The 27,009-nt window shown below is 38.5% G+C and overlaps 3 protein-coding genes across 3 annotated transcripts; 2 read left to right on the forward strand and 1 right to left on the reverse strand.

Annotated features, from left to right (window-relative positions):
• Nucleotides 1-429: 429 nt before the first annotated feature.
• LOC116213690 (zinc finger protein BRUTUS) lies at nucleotides 430-8,751 on the reverse strand. The gene is made up of 14 exons (XM_031548721.1): nucleotides 8,251-8,751; nucleotides 6,846-7,055; nucleotides 5,661-5,855; nucleotides 5,235-5,575; nucleotides 4,593-4,818; nucleotides 4,162-4,330; nucleotides 2,817-4,055; nucleotides 2,469-2,640; nucleotides 2,101-2,322; nucleotides 1,845-1,982; nucleotides 1,500-1,734; nucleotides 1,355-1,414; nucleotides 1,134-1,205; nucleotides 430-885 (listed from the first exon to the last, which is right to left on the reverse strand). Exons 1-14 carry the CDS (start codon nucleotides 8,551-8,553, stop codon nucleotides 745-747), a joined length of 3,723 nt encoding a protein of 1,240 aa, XP_031404581.1. The 5' UTR covers nucleotides 8,554-8,751; the 3' UTR covers nucleotides 430-744.
• An 8,892-nt stretch (nucleotides 8,752-17,643) lies between these two features.
• LOC116215029 (glycosyltransferase BC10-like) lies at nucleotides 17,644-19,465 on the forward strand. The gene is made up of 2 exons (XM_031550585.1): nucleotides 17,644-18,279; nucleotides 18,601-19,465. Exons 1-2 carry the CDS (start codon nucleotides 17,761-17,763, stop codon nucleotides 19,255-19,257), a joined length of 1,176 nt encoding a protein of 391 aa, XP_031406445.1. The 5' UTR covers nucleotides 17,644-17,760; the 3' UTR covers nucleotides 19,258-19,465.
• A 1,651-nt stretch (nucleotides 19,466-21,116) lies between these two features.
• Nucleotides 21,117-24,412, forward strand: LOC116213202 (glycosyltransferase BC10-like). Its single transcript, XM_031548051.1, has 2 exons — nucleotides 21,117-21,788; nucleotides 23,298-24,412. The coding sequence occupies exons 1-2, from the start codon at nucleotides 21,225-21,227 to the stop codon at nucleotides 23,937-23,939; spliced, it is 1,206 nt and encodes a 401-aa protein (XP_031403911.1). The 5' UTR covers nucleotides 21,117-21,224; the 3' UTR covers nucleotides 23,940-24,412.
• The last annotated feature ends 2,597 nt before the right edge of the window (nucleotides 24,413-27,009 follow it).

The following is a 27,009-nucleotide window of genomic DNA, read 5'->3' on the forward strand; positions in this document are numbered from 1 at the left end:
TAAATCACTTGTCCAAACTCGAAAACGAAACCCAAGCTTTATTATAACACCGGTGGTCACGGATCTAATGTATAGTTTGGCCAGTAATGGGATTGGGAATCATGATTGAGACTGTAGAGATTGTATTTTCATTTTGCTTGGGGGGCCATGTGAACTGCAGGGGCGGGCCAGTGGGCCCACGTAACAGGGGGTGAGTTGAGTTGAGTTCAACCATGGCGGCCCTGACATGGATTCGGTGACAGGAAGAATTGACTTCTGATCCTGTCCGTTTGACTATTAACTATGACTTATGGCCCCGATTTGAGGCCAGGATTCAGGAACAGGTCCTCCAATGATCAGGCCCTTTGATGTTCGGTGCCGAGGAATGGTAAGGCTTCGAACTGAATGGACATACGAGATGGCGCTAGATGCCATTCAGTTCCATCTTGCTTTGTCTCGTATCGGGGAAAAAGAGATTTGATTAATGGTGTCTCGAGCAACTGTTGGAGGAGAGCAACTGGGAAACACACCGCTAGGAAACAGGACTTCCAAAATTCTGTACACGACAGCTCTTTGACAACCTACTCATATCGATCCGTCTTAGATTCCCACTGTTTCTCTCAAGATGATTCCCGAAACCGAAAGAATTACTCCACAAAAAGACTATCAAAACCTATGCCGACACATTTTGTGTAAACTGAATTGGCTATACATCTAACTATTTACAATCTAACGACTAGTACTCTGAGGGAGGGGAGAACCGGATTAGTTGGACTGTGAGCAAGTCGAGTTGGTGGTGTCTATCTTGATCACGCGCGTGTTATAGGACCCGCAGAACCCGCACTTGTGATACAGCCAGTGGAAGCGGGCGGTGCCCTTCCGATCGCAGTCGTTGCATAATATATCCTGGAATTGCCGCAAATTAAGATAATATATAAAAAAACTGTCATGTAGTTTAATATAGGGGTAACAAAAGGAATCATGACGTTATCATGATCAGGTTACATTGTTCGTGCTCTGGAAAAAATTTTCTAATATGCAAAAAAGAGGTGCATTTAAAAGAAGACTCGCACTCGGAAGAGTTGGAAAGACTCGCATCTTGGAACATGATTATGTAATGTAACTGATGCTCAGGGGTGAGATATGCATATTACCTGACAACGATCTCTATATTCCTCTGGGAGCTCCTCAGCTGCTAAAAGAGCATCAAGCATGCCAAAGTAGACCTGCATGGAATTAACCGAGCAGGAAAAGATTAAAAGTGCCCGAGAATCTAAACAGCAAACCAGACCAAGTATAGCACTTTGGTCGGAAAGTTACAACTTGACATAAAGCTGTCTCCCGAAACATGAAATAGGCAAAAACAATCTCTTACCGCCATATCTCCTAGAGACTTGCTGCAAATTGGACAGGTGTAGTGGCTGCACGTGTATGCCTAACGATTCCACGGAAATCGAGCAAATAAGAATCAACTAAAGGAGAAAAGGGAAGAGAGAAGGAAATATAAGGTAAAGAGAGACCTGAAAGCAAGCTGAATGCATATAATGGCCACATGGTAGGGCTCTGACTGTCGCACTAGATGTGAACAAGAAATCACAACAAATAGGGCAGTTTGTTTCGAGGCCTTTCTCCAAGCACTTATGGCTCGATAGCTTCATGCCCAGGCAACAGTTACACGTCATGCAGTGGAAATAGTCTATGCCAAGGCCCCTTCCGACACGGCATAAGTTGCAATAGGGACAGTGATAGACATTCCTGAGATAATAAAATTGAAGAGAGCAATGTCAGAGGAATCAGCCATCAACTATGGTAAAGAAAAGACTGCATATTTTTCACCGTGTTCAGTGATGACCAAATGAACGTACCTTTCATCATCAAAAAATTGACATATATTGCAATAATATTTTGCCATTGAAAATCCATTGCATGAAGGGGTAGCGCAAATAGGTCCAACTGGTTGAATCTCCAAGCACCGCATACACAGCATTTCTGCTGTTGCTTTCCTGCAATAATGAAGAGACTGTCAGTGACAGAAGCTTCACTGAGCAAATTAGAACAGAAAAACTTTTGATACAGCCAAAAATCAAATTAGGGGTGACATTGTGAGGAAATAATACTTGCCTATCCATCGAGTGATCGCTAACTTTATCATGGCAGAACCTACAAGGGAACAGCTTTCCACAGCAAGCTGCACGGAGCTTGCAGTTTCTTTTGTAGTGCTCACATCCAAATATCTTCTTCTCTGGATCATTATATGAAGGAGTTCGATCAGCAATGTCTTCGCCTTTAGATGTTTCTCCTGTCACTGCTTGAGGCATCTTTTGTTGTGATGCAATCCAACGGCTGAAATCATATGCACAATTGATTAAAAAGGCCATGCCAAAAAGACAGGATACCAAAGACACATTTGAAAACAACAATATCTAATCATTACAATTTTTGTGCGAGAGATCTTGGTGCGAGCATATCTTTTTGCTTCAGGAGCTTACCTAGTCAATAGATTTTGGACAAGATATGATTTTCTCCGTGGATCAAGAGTAGAATCCCGATAAACTTTTCTGATCTCAGATTCGAGTTCACTTTGATTCATCCGGAAGATATCTTTCCATCCAGGTTTGAACATCTGATCACTGTGGTCCAAAATCTCTTGAAAATCAATACCTGAGAATTATATCCAGATGAGATATGGAAAAAGATCTGCAGATCGTACTCCAATAAATTTACTGCAGGATCAGTCTGAAAAAGTCGATCCATCTAGAAAACTACAGATGCTATATCTGTTCGAACATAGAAACTTTACATTTATCAGCAACTTTGAAATAAAAATTTAAACTGACCATTCTGAGCAGTGGTGACTTCTGATGTTTGACCTTGAGCCTGTAAGGAAGATACTGGAGTTCCTTTCAAGCAATCATTAAGCCATTCATTGAACATTGTATTTTTTGTTGCCTGTTTCCATGTGTCCATCATTTTGTTCTGCTCATCAAGAGTAAGTGCTGCGGTCACCCAGGGTAACATCGATTGCAGCACCTCAGCACCTGTTGTCCCAATTATACGCCCAATAATTTTGTCTTGCTCCTGAACAGAGAAGTGTTTTCCAAATAAGGGCCATAACTCAAGTTCTTCCCGAAAAATGTGGTGGTCTAGGGTGACTTTAATGGACTTGCACATGCCCTGGAGTTTCGTGGCGAGCTCTTTGTACTTCTGCGTGGAGTCATCACCATTGATGGCAGGAAATTCAACGTCATTGTTCTCCTCTATCACCAAACCCTTGTGTAATCTCTCATGAAGCTGTGAGAGCTCAGAAAGGACAGATGCGATGTCTTCGAATAACTCTTCCTCCTGCTTATGGTCTAGTGTATATGAGTGACTGACATTATGAAGAGCCTCCTTGGATTCCAGGGCTGGGAAAACAATGTCATCCTCAGCATTACTGTGAGCTCTGTACAAGCCCCATAGTAGTTGAAACCTTCCAATAAACTGCCTTAGGAATGTCTCGTCACAGTCACCAAGCTTCCCAGATTCTACATCCAAGTATTCCAAGTCTTTCCGTATCGCTATGTGAAACTTGAAGATAGTGTCAATGGGCCGTTCTGTAGCCCCATCATCAGAAGTATGGCCATCCGTTTCCCAGACAAAAAGACTCGAATTAAGGGATGGAGCAGATGAGTTGAAAGACAAGGAACGCAAGGACTTAGCAGTAGATAGAGAACTCAATCCCAGATTACTTCTCTTTACTCCCAAACCTGGAACGCAGCAAGACCTGTTGCTACAAGAGGGTTCATTGTTCTTCAAATTTTCTTTAGAGTTTTGGTCCTTGCTGACTTCACATAGCGCAGAGGCACTCCGCTTGGCTGGTCTAGTAAATTCATCAGCTTCACTAGAGATACAATTATCTAATGGCAATGCAGAAGAAGCACATGGACCAAATGATTGAACAAAGTCTTCTTCAATCTCAGAGGATACTTTGAAAGGGCAGCAGCCAGTTGCACAAGGAGACAGACATTGGCCTTGATTGCGGCCCATGCAAGCCCAACCAGTAAGAAGAGTTACCAAAGCAGAATCTGATCGAGGAGCTAATTTGAACCCCCAAAATGAAAAGTATAAAGGTTAATAGTGCAATTATTGGGAAAATACGTTAATAATCCACCAATTCATTCAACATAATACCAGTAGAAGTACCTGCCAACTGCATGTTTCTGATAAAATTCCTTGCTTCAACTTTGCCTAATGAACCAATAAGCCAAGGCAAAACACACTCTATCAATTTTAAGGGCATCATGCACAGGCTTTGATACAAAAGTTCCCGCTGTCTTTTGAAGCTGAAGTGTTTTCTGGCAAGGGGTAGAACCTGGAATCGATGAAATTATATTGCGTCATGGTAGTAAAAAAAGAAAAGGAAAGAAAAGATATTAGAAATGTTAAGAAACATAGACATGAACCATACAAATTTCGATGTATAACACATGCTATGTGCCTAAGCCTGAGATCCAACTTAAGTTATTATCAAGTTGCATGAGCTTATATATTAGCAGAATGGCCAAATATAAAATCTGCAAGATCTTACAAGAGCTATTGAGCATAATAAAGAATAGGTCATCACAGAGTTTAACCTGAACTTCCTCGTTGTGGAAGTGTTTTTCTATAGATTCAATTATCTGATCAGCATGTGAGCAGAGCTTTGTGTAAAATTCAGCAGTTGTAGAAGTTGCTCCAGTACTTTGAATCTTTTCAATCAAGCACCTAAACTCATTCAGCTGACTTTCCTCTTCAGCATGCTCCTGAATAAAGGATAACTTCCCATCTACTGCAGGAAAGATGACCTTATCTTCCGCAATACTGGGACGGAGGGAATAAAATTTCAGACAACTGCAGACCTTGTTCACAAGGTATATCACCACAAAGACTAGAAACCGACTCCGTGTCCCCAACAACACAAGCTAAAGCCATAAAAGTAAGTCATCATTTGGTACAAGCAGGATATGTGCCAATCTAGCAATCATGTACTTCTTAAGCAACTTTCTGTGGATGCATAGCTTACAATAAGTAACAGGACAATATAGACATAGTTACAGGACGATATATATGCATAGCTTACCATAATTTACAAACACATATTTGGATGAGTTACAGGACAATTTTCTAGAAGACCAGACACAGTTAAAATTTAATATTTTCAAGTTAAAGATTCATTTAACATTTAAAAACAAGATTCTTTATAATATCTCATAGTCCCATAAGTTATATTTTGATACCTGTGAAAGATGCAAACTTCAGCAATAAACTGAAGTCGCTCATTGAAGGATGATAGATCAGTGAAATCTCCAGAAACCTGTATCTTCCGAGCTCGATCAGCAATTTCGTGTAACTCTTTCTTAATGGCATTATGCCAGAGCAATATTTCATCTATTGGATGTGTGACAACATCATCTGAGACAACTGGAACTGATTCAGACTGCTTCCTTTTACTGGTCTTGGATGATAAACAAGCACATTTTATATTCGATGGATCTTGTGGTGAGCTACCATTAGAATTTCCACCACATTTATCTACAGATTTAGCACCATCCTTCCGTTCCATCCAGGCGAAAATAACCTAAAAGAAGTAAATGCCAGGTCATACTGAGGACTGAAGTTCAAAGCTAGCAAGCTATGCCTTAAACTGTTATATGGAAGATTACCTGTTGAAGGAGCATTTTTTCTGGAACTACTCTGCTCAAACAACTGTGCAAATCCAGATATTCATCCTCAGAAATTGAGGAAGAAAGCCACGGAAGAAATTCTGCCATCATATAGACCGGAATGCTGCATAAAAACTGCCAGACTAGAGATGCCTGCTCTTCAAGTGAGAACTTCTCAATAAGCAGAGGAAAGACCTGAATGGTAGAGGTAAAACAAATCATAAACAGTAGAAGAAAACTGGGGCATTGCTCTGGAACCAGTAATGCCAATTAAATTTTCCTTTAGAATTATTAAAAATATATAATGCCCTTCTATCTGAAAAAGAACAAATTTTCTTTGAAAGGTGTGGAGACGCTGCAACAGAAACATGGGAGAAACTACACAAGAAAAATACATGCTGACTTAATTTTGATGCTATAAGCAGCAGACCTATATGAGTAGAATAAATACTAAAGGATTTGCCCATCCACAACTACACTGCAAATCAACTACCCAACCAACTAGCACAATCCTGATAAGCTCATACTATCTCCGTTTTAAAATTAGCTCTTGATAGTTCGAGCCAAATTGAGCTCTAAACGCTAAGAAATCTGCATGCATAAGGTTTCACAAGCCAAAAAATAGAGAGAATAGAAGGAAAATTAAATTACTTTGCAAAATTAATACATAAGATGCAAGAGAATGTAAGGTTTCACAAGCCAAAAAAATAGAGGGAACAGAAGGAAAATTAAATTACTTTGCAAAATTAATAAATAAGATGCAAGAGAATGAAGAAAAGATGGAGGGCATTTCCACAAATCAACCAAAGATATCCTTTTATGCAGTAGTAGTGTATTCTAATCCAAGAAGAGTAGCGTCATTGATGCCATTAAGTGCTTACCTTTTTAGCAATTTATTACTAGAAATATTCCCCAAAATACAGAAAAATAGATATGCTTAATGCAATCATGCAAAGCTGAAACAGCGTCAACATAAAGCAAGAGGGTGTTAAATGACCAAGTCATGCTCTGCAACTTGGAATCTGATCTTCTGCTAACAGTGTGGTAGAATTTATCATGTTGCTATGTTATGGCGTATGAACATGTTAAATGCACATAGACATGCCATTTTATTTTTTATTGCCCCAAAATCTGTAGTTTAATGCATAATACTGCATGCAACCAGCATCACGCAATAAATGGTACCTGCTCCTCTTCCTTTGCTAGGTGCTGGCAAACTGATGTCCGGAGGGCTCCAGTACAAGAAGCTAGTTCCCTTAAAAAACTTTCATCAGTTTGTCCACTTGTATTTAGCAATTCAAACAGATGATCAAAAAGGTTACTTTCCCCCTTGTGCTCAAGGGAATATGCATGCGCTACGTTCTTCACACGTATGTCAAGAGCTGGAAAGATAACCTGTTTCCCAAATCAAACATTATGTCACAACTCCATATTCATAAAGACAAGGAAAAAAAAAATCAGTGAAGTGAAAACGGCATTCACAGCATCCACGTATCAGTATTGATGTCACAGCATCGCCGTCCTTATTGAACAATAAATGTATAGATTCAAAACCAGCCGTGAAGATTGAATATCCGGAAAAGACAAAGAATTAACAAATACTCAATATTTAAAGCCAATACATTTCTTGCTCTTCGTTAACCCTCGCCAAATGTGGACCCGCAAACAAATCTAGCGTACACAAACAGACAAATCAACCGCCAATTGCAGTTAACCTCATTCAAAGATTAGCCATTCCCCTTTTTACACTCCATGAACCGCATTTTAAAGCTCATCTACAATGAGAATACTTGCACAGATACACATTTATGGTGGTTTCACTACACTTGTAGACCAGACCTTCACTCGTTTCTATAATATTCTAGATAGGATAAGAAGAACTCCTGAAGAATATAAATAGCTAAATGGCAACCATAATTTTCATAAATCTGCAGAATAAGTAATAGTTGCAATTACATGTTATACTATTTTGACTAACCACAATCTTACTCGTAGCCCTAATCTATTCAAATAAACTACCATTTGTCTATACAAATACTGCAAAGAGGATGCCACATCTAATCAGTTTACATTCACTTCATCACAAAACAAAGTCGAAAAATATGACGGCTCCAGAAATTTTGACAGGTAAAAAGATATCTAATTTTTCCACAGAAAGAATTTCTCATGATCTAGCAACTTCAATAAGTTACATTCGGACGCTACCGAAGTCCTTGAGTATAACAGATTAAGAAGAGAGGTGAAGAAAAGCAAAACATGCAATCAAATTATCACAGTCAAACAGAAACGAAAATCGATAAACTCAAGGACCAATGAGATGGAGTTAAACATGAAATGACCATCGCATCTTTGCATCTCCTACCTCCTCAGCAAGTAAAATCAGTATGTGGAGCCATTAAAATCCGATTCATGACGAAAGAAGTGCGGAAAGCAACGAGCAGTTCGTTTCGAGCTTCAAAAGTAAATAGATTTGCATTCGCCAGCAATAGAAACTAAGCGTTATTCAAATTCTGTTCATTTCCTTTTATCAATCCTGCGAATCAGCACAATGATCAATCCGGAGAAACAGAAAAACAGAATCAGCTCTTACCTCGTCTTCGGCATTGGAGTGATGCTTATAAATCGAGCGGAGGAACTTGTACCGCTCAAGCAGCGGCTGGATGTCCTCCCTCCGGCCGGTGGCGAAGGCCATGGCGAGCTTGTGGAGCGCATCGAGCTCATGCCGAATCGCCTTGTGGAAGTAAAGGAACATCGAAATCGGCGACTCCGGCCCGCGCTCCTCCATGCACCTGCTCACCGCCGGCGAGTCCACTCCCCCTCCGTTGCTCTCGATGGAGCTCGCCAGCACCGCCACGCCCCCGCCCCCGCCGCTCCCCGCCAACGGCGTCGCCATTTCCGCCGCTCACCTCAAGATTTCCCACCGGCTCTCCCTCTCTCTCTCTAAAACTCCGTGAGCTTCGGCTTTCTCTCTCTACAGCTCTCTCTCTCTCTCTGTCTCTCTCTCTCTTATCCCGTTCTGTCCTTTTCCGCTCGCCCGAGCTTTCGAGTTGTGTTTAGTTTCTGCAGCGGAGGAGGAAGACGGAGAGACAGAGAGAGCACGAGGGGAGGGCGAGGTTTTATAGTTGACCCGGTGACACGTGGCGGGAAATATCCGACGTGTATGATGATGTCAGCAGCTGTCCGTTCCCTCATAGGCTGTCACGTGACTGGCCGTCGTTGCCACGTGGATGGCCCGTGAGACTGGGGGTACCGGGAACCCGTTGTTCTTATAGGCAAATCACATTTCTCTTTTGATAATATAATCATAGGCAATGTAGACTAATTATCTCTCTTCCTTTCCTTTAAATTATATTATCAAATTCTTTTTTTAATCGCTTAGGGTATGATGGTTTCCAGTTGAACATTTTCCCGTGTACGATGATTAAGTACTTATGATAAAATTGGGATTTCACGTAACAACTGATTCCGATCGATATCAATAGTATAATTAGCAGCATATACATACGGCGCTTTTCCCATGTTAGCATCTAGAATTTATAAGAGTTTTAATTGACATCTACTTCATTTTTTTCATTATATATATATATATATATATATATACACACTTGTTCATATTAAACCTTTATGATTATCGTTGAATGCTTATCAATCACTATCACGAGCGCAATAAGGTGCCAGCCAATGGCTTTATTTTAGCAGAAAAAAAGAGCGAAAAGAAACAAGAGGAATAATCTTAAATTTTAAAAGCAATTATGCCAAACTTGCAAAATAAAACTATCCAAATGTCAGCAAAAAAAAAATAAGACAGTTAATACGAATTCAATGATACAACTTTATGTAAGACGTAGGCCGTACTGATGATATATCTTATAAAAGGAGTGAGTTTATATATACATTGATAAATATTATCAAAATCTATCGTAGAAAAGGAGTGAGTTTTATATATACATCGATAAACATCATCAAAATCGAGTGCCAAAAGTCAAATATTTAAAATCATATCAAAACATGTATTTTATCATGTTTCATTATCTCATTAAAAAATTTTCAAGAAATATCATGTATCTTATCAAACTACGATTATCATTACATGCAATGGGCCAAATGAAAGTCCGGATGCTTTAGGTGACCGACGGCCGGTGGGGAGCCCCATCAATGAACTTTTTTTTTTCCTTTACATTGATAGGTAAATTTCATATGAAATCTACATTGTCCCCTCGAAAGGTCAATTTCTTATATTGCTTCGGTAACAAATTGAAAAATATATTGTCCCACCCACCATGACCATGAGATAGAAAGGCAGCTTAGGTGGACAAGAAGTCGTTGGCCAAACGCAACTCCAATGAAGACGAATGAAATGAAAGGTGTGCGTCCATGCAAATAGATCACACATATATAAAGTTTTTCTTTTTTTGTGGTGGATATCCAATTTATGAATGTTAGAGGGACTTTTCTTCCACGATAGCGAGGGAGCTACTATGTTCGATTCGAGATTGGACCTGGACCTCGGGACTTTTGAATAGGAGGAATGGGTATTCTTTCACTTGATATTCCTACACTCCGAGGTGATCCGACTCCAAACCGTAAATCTTAACTTCAAAGTCATCTTTTATGGATATCAGTGATGACACGAATTAAGATTCTCTTGCCTAACCAAATGAGTAATTAAAAGGCCTTGCTTGAATTCAAAATTTTTTTTTAACTCAACTCCACTCAATTCGACTTATTTTCAATTTAGCAACGTAATTATTACCTTTTTTAAAAAAAAAATTAAAATTATTCATTTCAATTTTTAATACTAAATTCTCTCAATTATTCATTACTTTTTTCATAATTCAACAATACAATTATTATTTTCTCTTAACTATTAATTACTTTTTAAAATTTTTTCTCATAATTTAATAGCACAATAAAGATTCTATGTTTAGTATACGAGAAGACCACGAAACGAATAAATAATGTACGAAAGATTTAAAGAATACAGGAAATTTCACTATAGCGAACCTAAAATCCTATCGGTTCCAACTCAGAGGTACAAGAGTACGCCTTTTGCAGGGAATATTGCTGAAATTGATGGAATATTGTTTGTTCTCTTTTTCCTGATTTTTCCAGACACTTGAGGAAGGATTACATTTCCTCCTCAGAATCATCAGATTTTGCTGTAAAAAATCTATTGGGTAATTAATATCCCACCTACTAGTAAATATTCCTTTTGATTACTCCGACTGATACATAAATTATCTCCTTTTAATTAAAAATTCTCTATTTATCGCTTATATTTATTACTTTATTTTGCATCGTCTATTCATTTATATTCGCTAGGTTGTTAATTTTATCTCTTCTTTTCAACTTCTCCAAATGGCAATGGTATCTGGCATATGTAAGTAACAATACAATGCAGCATGTTTCGCGGATGATACAGTTCGATACTTATTCCGCTTAAATAATGTCTCGAGTTCGAGTATTCGTGCATGCAGAAAATTCACGTTGGAAGAATTTTACTTTCTAGTGGATCAACCTGGTTCGACTGAATTAATTGAGATTTAATTGGGATTCCGAATACCAAGATCTATATAAAAAAAATACGTACCTTAATATGAAATTGCAGATCCAATGCGCGCTTTTTGAAATGATGGGAGACAATAGGCATCTTCTATTCTCTCGTGATCGAATCCTTCCGCGGGAATCGTCTTTTAGTTAGCAGATTTAAGGTTTCTCCACAGTAATTTGGTACCGATTGTTGGATCAAAGGTTGACAGTGCAATGCAAAGCATTCCATGAGGAGTTAATAATTTGCGCTCAATTGCATAAATATGTACCCAGTCGAAGGCCGCAGATACTTATGGGCACTGTATATCTTTTGCATGAACTCCTTTTTTTTTTTTTTGGCATAGAATAATTAACTGAGATTTTACTCGAAATTTCCCATATGGACCAAATACAATTATTGTTATGCTCTCGCTCTTTTCTTTTGTTATCTATATATAATCATAGTGTTCGATTCTATTTCATGTAAGCACATCAAATAAAGCAAAAGTTCATGCGTGTAGGATTGCATTATATATCTTTTCTGTACCATGGATCAGAAACACGCAAAAGTTACATAAATCAGACCCAATATGTTTCGGGGTTAATTTGCCGATCAATACTTTCCCTTTCCGTATCGAGGATATGTAGAAGACATCGTACATTACGGCATTCATGTGAGAAAGTGGAGAAATTGATCCACATATATAAGTGACGGATGACATGATTGTCCTAATCATTTTGAGAAAATATTAGGTCAATCTATATTCATTGTGATATGCAATTCCACATCCGAAGTCTCATCTATCATTCCGTGGACTTCATGTTATTCCTTCTTCTTTTTTTTTGGCATTTGAGTGGAATTTATACATGCCTTTTTAATATGTTAGCTAGTCTCAGATAATATTTTCTTTATATTATTAATTTTTTAATTATAATTACGCAAAAGGCATTTCTCTAGAAACAGATAAGTTCATAAAAAAAAAAACAACATCTTCTCTCTGTTCTTTTGCCTAAGACAATAAGGGAAGTTTTAAGTTTTATATAAAGAAAAGGACAAAAAAAATCGAGTTATGGTTTGTGGGCTCCAACAAATATGTAAATTAAATTTAAAATTACCCTATAATCAATTGCCGTGGATGGATTGTTGTTTTTACTGAGAATAGTAATAATGAGGCATGGCGATAAAATTTGTTACCGTCCATCTCATGATGTACTGAATATAGGTTCAACCGCGTAAACATTGCAGCTCTCCCAAACTAATTTGAAGAAAGCGTGACTTGAACTCTTCACCGGGCCTGAGATGATATTTGGCGGGGCCGACGGAGGACGCGGTCCGGCGGAACCACCGTAAAATCTTGGAAATTACCTCTCAAGGGTCATCATTAATTGAGAGGAAGGAAGAGTGGGTAATTGTCAAAATCAAGGGTGGAATTAGAGAAAATGACCGGAGGGCAATGAGAAGGGCACGAGGTCCGCGTGGCGGGAGCGTGCCACGTAGGCTCTACCACCTGATCTCCCCGCGCTCTCACGGGTTCTCAAATTGGGACCCCGTCACTCCTTCTGGGCCCAATTTGCATGAATTTGGTGAGCCTTTTTCTATACTAAAACTAATCCGTCCCTCCGACCATGTCCGCCGAACACGGTAAATTATCAGATGCCTTTAGCATAGTGAGTTCTATATAAAGTCTTACTCCTAAAATCCCTTTGTTTTTTCTTATTGGAATGAAATATTGATTCTTTCACAGCGCAAACAAAATAACTTTTAAAGATTCATAACTATACTACGTGCATCTGTAAAAAATATTATTTAGCCTTAATATAGTCATGATTGTTGGATTATGCCTAGGAACATTTGGTTAGGATCAAGGAACACGCATTGTTGATCCACACCGCATATGGATTTACAATGGCAGAATAGACTTACAATTTAGTTAAGACTACGAGATTGACAAGAAATCAAGATGATATGATAAGTATTATGATATGACACGTGTTGAAATATATTGCATGTTCTTGACTGGTAGTTGGGCAAACTGTTTAATTCTTGGATCATCTTGTCTTACCATGTATTATGAATAAGCACCAATGAGACTATTCGCAAAAATTAATTAGTTCTTGAAAAGCTAAATTCATGGGATATTTCAAAACCAAATCGATCTGCTTTAATGGATTGCGACAACTTTCCTTTTCCTTCGTCCCTTCGTCCTTTTTCTTGGGTTACAACTTGAACTTCTATGTCTTTTTCTTTCCATGCAATTGAGATAAGTTGCAATAAGTGCAAACACACTTAGGATAGTGGTAAAAAGTGGAGTGCCATATCCATATCAAATTAGCCATTTGGCAGATGCCAACTGGTCCCTATCAAATAGGATCATTATCAGGAATAAAAGAGTATTATTATCCGATCCCACAATACACATATGACTAATAATTATGTCGAAAGTAAAAAGAAAAATATATAACTTATTCACCTAACCTTATTTTATTTAATTTTCAGGGACTATTAATTTATTTATCAGTTCTTGATATTGCTTGTGCTTAGCTTATGTATGCCACACTCTGCACTTTAAAATAAATTTAAAATTTTTTATCCTTAAAGGGTATATGGATTATACTTAAAGTTGCTCTTTACTACGGGGATGGAAGCCTCATTAATTATTAAACAGTATATTATTCTTATCTCGGTTCATTCATTTTGCTCCGTTAGACTATTATTTTGATGATTTCTCCATATTTATATATATATTTTTTGTTATTTAACTCTGAAATCCAATCTATAAATTGACCTATCTCTACACGGTACAAGAGACCTCTGCGTATACATAAAGTCTTCTCCTCTAAATATTTTTGCATCGAACAATTTCAATCCAAATTGAAAAGTTATATCTATATCTATATATAAATTGCTTTCCCCAATTTATCTTCTTTTTTTTTTGAATGTATCAGCCTATCTCTATATATCTTTAATGACCAGCAAATGTATCTTTATTGATTAACTAAAAATCCACCAAAAAAGAAAAAAGGGAGTCTTTTTTTCCCTCAAGATTGCGTGCAATTCGACTAAGAAATGCATGAATGCATGTCTTCAAATCGAGCAAAAGTTGAGACAAATGCCTTCCTACTCAGAGTCTCAGAACATCTTTACCCCCACAGTGAGGCCTTTTTTTTTTTCGGCTTTAAATTGAGAAAATTTGGTTCGAAAACTAGTCGGTTGTCATTAAGATTAGATAAAGAATGCCAGAAGACCATCTTTGCCCCACAGTGAGGCTTTTTAAAAAAAAAAAAATTTCTTCTCGTATTCCTTCTTTTTTTGCTTTAAATTGAGGAATTTCAGTCCGGAAACTAGTCGGTTGTCATTAAGATTAGATAAAAAATGCTGGAAGAGTAATGTATGTATCTTTGCCTATGAGGAGTTGACCGAAATAAAGTAATCCGATTGCTGTGACTGGACCACACGAACCTACATATAGTCATTAGCATAGGCACCGCGATGATCTAACTTAAGACGATTGCATTTAATATATAAAAATTATGAATTAAATTTATTAACTTGCCTAAATGATTTCTTAAGTTTATGTAGAAAGACAGTGGGGGAAAAAGTTGAAGAGATAAATATGTGAAATGACCCTAGTAAGCGGCCAATTAATTGATATATGCATGGGATGGACCCAACTCGATGGAGAGAAGATAAGCCATCTTTTGAGATATCTTTTGTTGGGTTTTCACCCTCTCGCTCACTTAAGGGAGTCTCATCGAAAGGGGAAGGTCGGTAAGTTTATGTCGTCGGTCGGATCCTATGTATTATATATAATACGAATATATGTACCGACCGAGCTATCAATCGATATATGTGAAAAGATGAGCTTATGAGAGGGGAGGAATGCGTTGGACATTCGCGAGTTTCACGTGGTAGGGTGCTTTTGCGAGCATGCATGATTTTCACTGAAAAGGATACCCAAATTTGAAGTGAGGGCAGGGCTGGCCTTTGGGCATCACTAGACCCGTTCTGGTCCTAAAACTCCTTAAAGTTGGTCCCCATGGCTGTCGCCATACCAGACGGTCAGAGCCACGCCTTGGACTCTCTTTTCGCCAAAAAGCACCATGCTTTTCCACTGTCTGAACACCCACAAATCACATGACTAATTGAAGACGAACATGATGATGAAGACGAAAGGTCGGTTCTTTTCGATCAAAATTAAATTAAGGTTGGTTCCCGGACCTAATAAAGTGATGGAGCATACGAGGAATAAAAAAAAATGGCAAATCTCATTGACAATAATGAAATACGAAATCTCGTGGTTTTAAACTGGCATATACCACTGCATTAAATATCTCACGAAAATTGGGTTCTTAATTAGAACCCATTGAGCTGGTCTGATATCGGTCAATTGTGCGGTTTTAATTGGGCCATACTTGGGCCATATGTCTATCCAGCCCAGATTTTGGGCGATAAATCGTCGCCCAAGTCTCCCAACTTTGGAGATGGTATGACTCCAATATGATGGATATGGACACATATAGGCAGGGAAAGTGAGGATTCGGACATTATATATTTCTCAAGGAAAATTTGAGGATAGCTTCGAGATTCGGCCCCTTAATCTACCCAAAAAATAAAATAAAATAAAATTGAGGATAGCTGAATCAGGTATGCTGTTAGGCTTTACTGTCAAAAATCTTAGCTCGATATCAGTGTGTTTCGAATCTGCTTCTTGTATAGGTTATTTTGTTATTGGAATTGATCGCTAAGGGTCATGCAAATGCAGCGGTCGACCCCTGCGTAATGCGAACACATATATCATTTCTTTATAAACTAGCGTTCAAATTTATGCATTGCACATGCTTATTTTTAATAATTATTTTTCACAAAATAAATTTATTTCTTATAATTAGAGTAATTAAGAATTTCAAATAACAATCTTAATATATTGGGCGTCGTTAATATATGATACATTCTTATGATCAGCAAAGTTTGATAATTTAAGTATATGCATAATTAATTACTTTTTAGCCGAAAATATTCTAATATCTATTTTTTGAGCTAATTTGTTGTTTAAAAGATTATTACTGGTCTTCTTAGGTGAAAAAAAATTTGATATGACCATATGTGACTTGTCAAAATTTTTCTTCTTGTGGACCATAAGTTCATTAAATTAGTAACTTCTGCTAATTTTTTTAAATTAACAGTATTACATATATGTTCTTTTGAATACTACATAAAGTGATCATATATAGAATTTTCAAAAACACAAAAACTTTGAATTTGCTATATTTTGAGTATTTTTTAATTCCAAAAATTAATTTTTTTTGGAGAATTATGAAAGTTAAAATTAATTATTTCTAATTTTTAATTGCATAAATTGAAACACGTTTATTGTTATTCGAGTGAGTTTTGCTATACATATAAATATATGTGTTTATAAAACGTTTGCTATATCTATAAGTGTCTTTTAGATTCTGAAAATTAAATTATTATTTTTAAATATTAATTACATTAATTTAATAGTATTTATTACTACTAAAGTGGATTTTTACTTGTATATAAATGTTAATTTTCACCATTAATAGCTGTAACACTCATCGTGGAATTTGCCATACATTGAATTGGTGGATTGCTGCTCCGAGAAGCAACGAATAAGGCGGGTCAACTTTTGCATGTCAAGTTTCATTTATATATACAAAAAAGAATACCTTTTGGCAAATACATAATTATACTCATTTTGATGATCAAATCTCTTCCACTTCTTGGTTTCGTCTCCTCTTTCATCGGGAAAAAAAAAAAAGAATTTCTCTTCCATGTGAAGAGTTTCCCTGTGATCCTTTCTTTCGGTCAGGTATGAAGCAGCCTGTCTTTGACATCACCCGAAGAGGTGCACCAAGTCGTTTGCCCCGAGGCTGATCCAACATACTACCAAATCAAAAGGATCAAGAGGTTAACTAAGAATGCATGATCATGTTGCTTTCTTAATTATATTAAGTGGAAATGTGCCTAAACAGGCCTAATTGTTCCTCATATATGTGGTCAAATATTTATATGTATACATAAGTGCCAATATACCTGCTTTTTCTTCCCTATTCTTTACTGTATTTATATTATATTGTTCCTGATGTCTAAACTCTACCATTCAAGAGGAGAGACTATATATATTACCTTCTCATCCACAGGATTAATTAAGAAATATAGTCAAACAGACGGAGAAAGTAAGGAAATTTAGCCATGACCAAACCAATGTTCGATCGGGATCAGTTTGAGCTAATAAAATGAAAATGCTTCATAGATTTTTAAAAAAAGAGAGAGAGTAAGAATTGGACATCTTTCGTGCTTTGACGGCTAACCACAGCCAAAGTGCCTTCACAAGCACAAAAAGGATGCCACTGCCACAAATTCAGGGTTGAATTTCACCATTGACATATGCATGCAATGGACATATCTTAACTTTCGTAATAAGCTAAATCCCCCTCTTAAAAAATTTAATAGTGATTAGCAATTTAATTAAACTTGGTCAAATGTTTCTCCTTGCATATTCAAAGTCCATTCTAGGAATAGAATTTCGGACTTGGGGCTACTGATGAAATGGGAATTGAACAGCAATGTAACCCCAACAGCAAGCCGAAGCCATCGATGGTCCGAAGCCATGTCTTCGGTATTGTCTTCTTCGCAGTAGGCCTCTCCCTTGGTATCACAATTGGAGTATGCATCAAGACCTCGTCGTTCAACATAAACCCGACCTATATCTTCACTCAATTCCCCTCGGCTCTGCCCCAGATGTCGCCACAGGCACAGCCGGTAGAGTCCGAGTCTGCTGCTACCCCTCCACTGGTCAGCCTTGCGCTTAAGCGGCATGACATGGATGACGAGGAGTTGTTCTGGAGGGCGACGCTGGTCCCGAGGATTAAGAGGTTCCCCTTCGAGCGGGTCCCGAAGGTGGCCTTCATGTTCTTGGCTAAGGGGCCCCTGCCTTTGGCCCCGCTGTGGGAGCTCTTCTTCAGAGGGCATGAAGGGCTCTATAGCATTTATGTCCACTCTCATCCTGCCTACAACGAGGTAGTGCCCGAGGAATCTGTCTTTCATGGCCGAAGAATTCCAAGCAAGGTAAGTTCGATTTGATCGATATCTAAAAATATGAAAAATAGCAACGTATGTCCTTTGTTTACATGAGATCCGGGTCTTCCCGTCGGACCAATTCCGGGCACGCCAGCATGGTATTGTGATTATAAGAACTTCCATGACATTACGATTTATATGTTATTTTCGTTGGACTTCATTTACCATTAAAAAAAAAATCTCAAATATACATCGGAACCGATGCTGATCGATCTTTTAGAAATATGCTTGTTGAGATATCAAAACCGGATGGACGAGATCAGCTCGAATCTCACATTTACTCATCTGTTGTCATTCCTCTATCTACAGCCGGTGGAATGGGGCAGAGCAAGCATGATGGACGCGGAGCGGCGCCTCCTAGCCAATGCCCTGCTCGACTACTCCAACGAACGGTTCGTGTTACTCTCTGAGGCCTGCATCCCTCTCTTCAACTTCTCGACAATCTATACCTACCTCACCAACGCCAACCAGAGCTACCTCAACCTCTTTGACGACCCGGGCCGGGACGGGCGGGGCCGGTACAATCCTCGGATGTCACCGGCCATCAACATCACCGACTGGCGGAAGGGATCACAGTGGTTTGAGGTAAACCGGGACATGGCTGTGGACATTGTCTCGGACGACAAGTGCTACTGGGTCTTCCGGGAGTTCTGCGTCAAGGAGAACAGGCCGGCATGCTACCTGGACGAGCACTATATCCCCACGCTCATAAACATGGTCTCCCCCGACCGGAACTCGAACTGGACTGTCACGTGGGTCGACTGGTCCAAGCGAGGCCCGCACCCGGGGAGATTTAGGAGGTGGGATGTAAGCTTGGAGTTCATAAATCAGATTAGGTATGGGGCAAATTGCACTTACAACGGTAACCCGACCTCGACGTGCTTCCTTTTTGCTAGGAAGTTCATGCCCGACACTCTCCAACCTTTGTTGCAAATTGCACCAACAATTTTGGGCGTTATTCCTTAATTAATATTCAATTAAATACGATTACTAATTGCTTGGTCAGCCAAAATATTGTATTTTGCAACATGATGGATGGTTTTATCGGTAAGAAAATTGATTATAGGACTGAGAATTAGTGATCACTTGGAATGTATTACGCCTATTCAACCTAATTTGGTCTGTTAATGCCAATTTCGATTGCTGGCACTGTTGTAAAGGCTACAGTACTTGCAACAACAGCTTCCGGCTTCAAATACGCTTGAGTAGATCGAGAGTATATGTCAGATGAAGTGAGACGTACAATATATATATATATATATATTTGGTTAATAAAAAACTTTTATAAATATTGTATGGAAGGGAAAAAGATATTTTTGATCCAGTTAGTTTAGTCTTCCGTCAATTTTCATCATCTAAGTTTTAAAAGTGCCGAGTAGTGTTCTATGTTTGTTTCGTAAGATAATTTTGGTGTATGTCGTGACTTGTAGGATAAAAAATATCTTTCTTTTTTAAAACTTATATAACCACATTTTAATTGAAAGTCAAATTATATAATAAAAAATGTCTTTTTCAAAACTTATAGGACCGAAATTTGTCTTATAGAGCAACGTATAGGACTGATTCGGTAAATTTAAATTTTATAGAATTAAAATTGACTTAGTGTCAAATTTGTAGGATCAAAAATATACTTTTCCCTTTTATGAAAATGTAAGATATGCACAAGCCGTTATAATTACACCACCTCAGCAACAACACATAATAATCAATACAATAATTCTCACTCACTCCGCGCAAATCTCCTTGCTGGTCTGGTCCATATATCAATCGCCTCCAGATGGCTCCATCGCTGTCGAACGGGTGACCCCGACTGGCGGGGGCTTGAGTGGTCAGGAGAAGCCAACCTAGCTGCACAAGGGAGTCGGCCAGGCAACCACCTCAGTCTATACCACTCTCGCGCCCATCGAAAGCCCACCGGCCAGAACTAGGTATTCCTTGGAGATGATATGGCACACAGTACGTACTCCAAACATGGATGCTGAGGCCGAAAGTGGGATTATCGGACGCGGCAGCTGCGCCATCGGCTGCCCAGCTACCATACATATTTAAAAGAGGAGAAAAAAGATAAAAAAAATAAAAGTACAACATGGGGGATCAGTGACACCAACTGTACGTGCATTCCAATACTGCTTTACCTCAGAGATATATTAATGCATTTAATTGCTTTTTATTGGCCTCCATAAAGCGATGCCAAGGAGCAAGTTTTAAATGTTACTGCCTCACGATCATGTGGTGAATAAATCAATGAAAAAATTTCAGTTAAAATAATTATGATAATTACTCGTGTAATTAACAATTATTTTTTCATTTCATGTAATTTAATAAGTGTTTTCTCACGATTCTTTAAGAGCAATTCTCGATAAGGAAAGTATAAATTAATATCATAACAAATATATCAATATACACGTCATGACTCCACGTTTAAGTAATTAATTAAGAGAATCTGTTCACCCAAAAAAAAAAAAAGAATTAAGAGAATCTAATAGAAATTGATCATCACACACCTTCAAGGCCTCCCCAACCTTTTACAGTCTCCCCAGCTCTCTTTGCTCTCTATTCTCTAGACCGCCACACATACGTATGTATATACATACATGCATATTGGGATGGACAAAGGGGAAAACTCAGGTGACAGTTGTCCCCTAAAATTTTGATGTTATAAGGAAAATTATAAGTTGTTTTACTATTTTTTGTGAAACTACTTATGTTTATCCCTTAACCAGTAAAGTTACTTTTCCTTTTTGCTCCTCCCCCAACCAAAATCCTGGATCCGTCCTGCATGCATGCATACATACATGCATGCATATCTATATATACACACACCCAAGACCCATTGCTTCATTAAAGAACCAACCCAACATTCTCTATTCTTTTCTCTCAATTGGTCTCCTATGGACTTCCTTTTGTTCTGACGATCATATCTCAAGGGAAAGATGAAGAAGAACATGGAAAATCAAAGCCAAAATAACAATAGCCCACCAATTCTCATCAAATCCAACATGATCCAACTCCACCACCTCATCCCCCATATCCTTCTCTTTGGCTTTGGTTTGGCCATTGGAGCCACCCTCACTTCCTATCTCAACTTCTTCCAATTCCCCTTCCAAACCTCCTCCAACGTCACCGCCGCCCCTTTGTCCCATCCACTGCCACTGCCACCGCCACCGCCATTGCCACTGTCGTCGCCGCCATTGGCAGAGGAGACAAGGCCAGTGGATCTCCTTGGGCCGCCTACGGTGATGCACGGGATGGAAGAAAAAGAACTGTTCTGGAGGGCATCGATGAGCCCTAAGATAAGCGAGTTCCCGTTCAAGAGGGTCCCAAAAGTGGCATTCATGTTCCTGACGAGGGGCCCGCTCCCGTTGAGGCCTCTGTGGGAGATGTTCTTCAAAGGTGTCGACGCAGGGCTCTACTCCATCTACGTCCACACACACCCTTCGTTCAATGAGCCGGTGCCGCCAGACTCGGTCTTCCACGGCCGGAGAATCCCTAGTAAGGTCAGGAGGCCATTAATTAGTTCTTTTCCTTCTATAGGTCATCATATAAAGCAACGCCGGCTAGCAAGAGATACGTTTGGTTATACAAGCTGTACTGTTATGTGGAGTGCATAACTATACATATATTACATATATCCATATATAGGAAGCCAAACAGAAATATTATAGTCAATAGCAAATTTGTTTATAATATATTGACGTGTATATTAAATAGCATTTATAAGAGCTATAAATGATGAGAGGGCAACCTTTCACATTTCGAACTATATTAAAAAAAGATTATAAGAAAAGTTTTTGAGGAAAATAAAAGGGCGCGGAAAATTCTGAAAGGTATCGAATTTAAATAAAATCTCTTGATTATATATATATATATATATATTTGCATGCATCTTGATTTATCGGCCGTAAGAGTTAATTATCCAAAAATAATCAGCAAAATAATACCTCCTTTTCTCTCTAATTCGACACGAGAATATCGTATTAGGACTAGACTCAATGAAACCAAAGTATTAATTGGTAAAAGTGACATATGTTCTTTCCCCGTATAGAAACCAACTCAATTAATTGCATGTAGGATAGTTTGTATTAGGAAATGATAATTAGTGAATATTCCTAGAATCAATTGGAGGATATATATGTTAGGGTTTGCTTGGGAACCTAGCCTTCCCTGTGGGCTCCAAGCTCTGTCTGGGACCCGTTGGGGAAAAACAACACCTTGTCAATGGCTGGCATGAAGTGATCTCTTAGGTGGAAATCTAACTTTTGTGAATAAAAAGGTACTTGAATAGAATAGGAAAGTCTTTCTCAAACGTGTGATTTTCATATTGGTATCATATACATATTACACACACACACACATATATATATATTTGCTCGAATACATACTACCATACATATATAAATATATCTTCTTAGCAATTAATTCGAGATTATTCTTCTCTTTTCATTGATAGGCAATCCGATGTAGTTTGATTTTTTTTTGGGCGAATGATGTAGTTTGATTTGCCATCATCTTTTTTTTTTTTTTTGTGTGTGTGTTTGTCTTCCGACTTAATATATGTTTGTGAATCTGGTGACCGAAGCATTGCTTCGATTCTACTCTTCTCAGAACCCAGAAAAGGAATATTGCTTCGTCTATCTATATCCTCTAGGCCTTTTATCAACCTTCTAGCTTGTTCACTTTTCGGCATTCCTTTCTTCTTGCTGTCTCTCAATAAAAGAAAATCAAAAAGTAGAATAAAAAAAGTAAAAATATTTTTGTCAAAAAATTATTCTTGGGAATAATAGATCCAGAAATTACAATGTAATAGCGGTCTTGGAATTTTGTATTATTCCAAAATTACTGCGCTTTGGCATTTATGGACTCTGGGGGGCGATTGGCCCATATGTAGGAGAGAGTGCAGTGTGGCCCGATTCATCAAAAGATTTCTAGTTGAGACTTCCGAGACGCGTTGATACTTCGATATTCAATTTTTTAACATCGACAGGTGATTCCGGAAAATGTTGCAGGAGGCGCATTGGGGATCGTTTAGCTTGGTGGAAGCGGAGCGTCGCTTGCTGGCCAATGCGTTGCTGGACTGGTCGAACGAGCGGTTCGTCCTGCTTTCGGAGTCGTGCATCCCTCTGTTCAACTTCACGACCGTTTACAACTACCTCGTGGGCTCGTCCATGACCTTCGTCGAGGTCTATGACCTGCCTGGGCCGGTGGGCCGCGGCAGGTACAACCAGCAGATGAGGCCCACGGTCTGGCCCAAACAATGGAGGAAGGGGTCACAGTGGTTTGAGATGGACCGGGCCCTGGCCCTGGAGGTGGTCTCGGACCGGACCTACAGCTCCGTGTTCCGGAGGTTCTGCCGGGGCTCATGCTACGGGGACGAGCACTACCTGCCAACGTTTGTGAACATCAACTTCGGGTGGAGGAACTCGAATAGGACTTTGACCTGGGTTGACTGGTCGGGGGCCGGGCCCCACCCGCGGAGGTTCATAAGGACGGGCGTGAACGTTGGCCTGCTGGAGAGGCTGAGGAGTGGGACCAAGTGCCAATACAATGGGCAGACCACAAATGTCTGCTTCTTGTTTGCAAGGAAGTTCTTGCCCAACACCCTCGACCGGTTGCTTAGGTTTGCCCCAGAGGTCATGAAATTCAATTGATTCTTTCTCACTCTCTTCGGGTTCGGCATTCGGGTCAATTGGGACTGACTATTAGAATTATCCCATGAAAACTGATACTTATACAGGGGGCAAATTTGCGAACCTGCTTCGAGAACTCTTGAAGTGGTTTTTAGATTGCCGTCTCGTTGATGGCTTATCATTTCTTCTATAATTTTGTCCATACACAACAATCTGGGGCCATGTTCATTCATCCTTTATCTCATGGATAACACCCTATGCCAATACAATTGATTTGACTTGTTGTTTTGCCCAAAAGGTCATGAAAATCATTTGATTCTTTCTCCTTTGTCGGGATTGAAAGTCGGACCAGTCGAGCCTGACTGTTTGAAATTATCACATGAGCACTAATATACCACGCAGATTAAATTTACACATCTACTGGGAGGATTCTTCGAGTGTTTTCTATACTACAATCATATTGAATATTGTATATCATTCTTATTATTCTGCCCATACATTACGACAAGTTGTGGCCTTGTTTATGATCAATCCTTTATCTTATGTAGAACACTATGCCTATTTAATTAGTTTGATATATTTATCAAATGTTGAGTAGATGGCAATGCTCATATATTCTAACAATTGAGCCATCTGACTGGCATTCCAGCAAAAAGAAAAAAAATAGAAAAGAAAAGAGCCATTTGACTCGTGGATGGAATGCTTTAACAACCAGTCTTTTTGTTTCCTTTTGTATAGAGCTAGTGGAGCGGAGCATATGCATGCATATTTCATAGAAACTAAATAAAATGTCCTTTTCACCCAGAAAAATTAAAGGGCCACGTAACTAACCTCAATACTGTGACTTAGTGGCAAATTGAATTTTGAATGACGGACTTTTACTGTAGTGAAAGAGTTCGTAATCTATTGCAAACATGCCACAATTTGGGTGAAATTGATATCCAAACGAGATTAATCTCAATCAATTGAGAATATCCTATGTTAAAAAAAAAAGAAAAGCCACATGACTTTTCTTTGATTTGCCTTATTCAAGTGTTCCCTTTTCCTTGCATATTCTCTTTTCACACACATACACCATATGTTATATCCATGTGTCCTCTGTGTCTGCCCCATTATTGATCTCTTTTCACGCACTTATCTTTTATGTTTCATCCTCGATCTTCCCATACACTGATAACAATAAATCTTGGTATTGTTGTAATATTCTCTAGTGATCGGTCGAATCAAGGCTTTTATTTATTTTTTAGTTTTTTTAATTTTTATCATTGGGCTTCCTTTACCCCACTTTTTGTATTTCTAAGCCGGCTTTCCTTTTATGTGGACATCATCTTTTAGTTTCGACTTCCTTATCTACCGAGAAAAAAAAAAGTGAATAGTGTGTTAAAAAATATCTACACCTACTTCGGATTCGGGCCCATCCACAACTCAAAAGTTTAATCTAATGAGTTGCTAGATCATTATCTCTTATAAACCTATGAATTTTTTCTCAACTTTTTCTACGTGGGACTACCTCCAACACCTACCCTCACCATTCTCCATATAGGAGAGAAACCGTCCCAACAATTTTCCCCCTTCTCGACTATGTGGAGGACTTTGAGCCGGGCTTCCACTTCCGGACTCAAATACCAATTATTAGGCCCTTCACTAACCACGAGTTCCGCACTCGGGCTTTGGTGTGGTGTGGGTTTCCACGCATAGTATGTGCACTTTCCCAAGATCGTTACCTTGGGCTTCAATACCACTTGTTGGGAAAAATTCATATGCCTATTTCGGATTCAGGCCCATCCGCAACTCAAAAACTTAAGATAATGGGTTGTTAGACCATTGTCTATTATAAATCTATAGATTTTCTCTCAACTTTTTTCATGTGGGACTATTTTCAACACCTATTTTCACCGTTCTCCATATAGGAGAGAAATCGTCTCAACACTTTTCAAGTCATAGCCATTAGGCAATTGATTTTGATGCGTTTACGAACACACATTTTCGCGGATAAATTAATGACACTTTGTAGTTTGGATGATATTAATTATATATATAATATTATGCGTAATTAATATATAATATCGGCCACTACCTACAGAAGTCACTATCTTGTGAGGTATATAAAGAACCAAAAAAGAAAAGAAAGAAAAAACATAAATAATATGAACTGCTGAAATTCCTCCCACTTCAATGTGTGGGAATTTGGAGAGTTATTGGTACAGCCGAGGTTACCTGGAAAAGGACAGGAACTTACTAGGAAGTGCAGCTAGCAGATAGGTTATACGATTCTTGGTCTTCATTATCGGGAATTATATGTCGACCCAACAAAATCAAAAGCCTCCCTTTGAATTTTCATAGGTAGTTTTGGTCAATATTGATAATAATCTTCGGTGTTCTTCTTTGCGCATCGGTCGCTTAAATCGAACGGATTAGACTTGATGTACACGCCGGGTTCGATTGTTTTGAGTCTCTATCTGATATACCTCTTACTACTTTTAGAAACGACCCCAAATTTTTATCCGATTTTCCTCTTTAATGAAAGCGGTTATCGGGATGTGTACATAAATTCCTACAAGTTCCCTTTTTGATTTCTTCTCCAAAGATTGGATCGAGTGATTGCGACCGAGAGGATACTGTTTGTTGGGTCGGCATTTTTGTGGAAATGTGGGGAATGTCCCAAGAAAGTGCAGACTTAGTAAGGCTCGTCCCGATTGCCGGGAAATGCCATCCCATCTTCCCCTCAATATTAGTGCATGCGCTAGCCCATCCAAAGATATTATGTCCAAATTTTAACGGTAATAACTAAAATCACATAATATTGTTAATTATAAAGAAATAGTTATTTTTCAATTATAAATATACGTTCATAAATTTAAGAACAATATAGAATTCTCAACCGACAAAAAAAAAACTAAGAGAAATAAAAGCACCTTGAAGTTTTAAATGATGAAAATCTTCACGTTTGAAATCTCTTAATTTTCAATTAAGAATGACATTGTGCACCAAACCTAACTATTTCCCATGCATTGTTGTTATTATCGATCATGGAGAATCTTAATTATATTTATTTTTGAATATTTTATAGAATTGGCGGACAGTCTAATAA

This window comes from Punica granatum, chromosome 7 (genome assembly GCF_007655135.1).
Source record: "Punica granatum isolate Tunisia-2019 chromosome 7, ASM765513v2, whole genome shotgun sequence".
NCBI classification, from domain to species: domain Eukaryota; kingdom Viridiplantae; phylum Streptophyta; class Magnoliopsida; order Myrtales; family Lythraceae; genus Punica; species Punica granatum.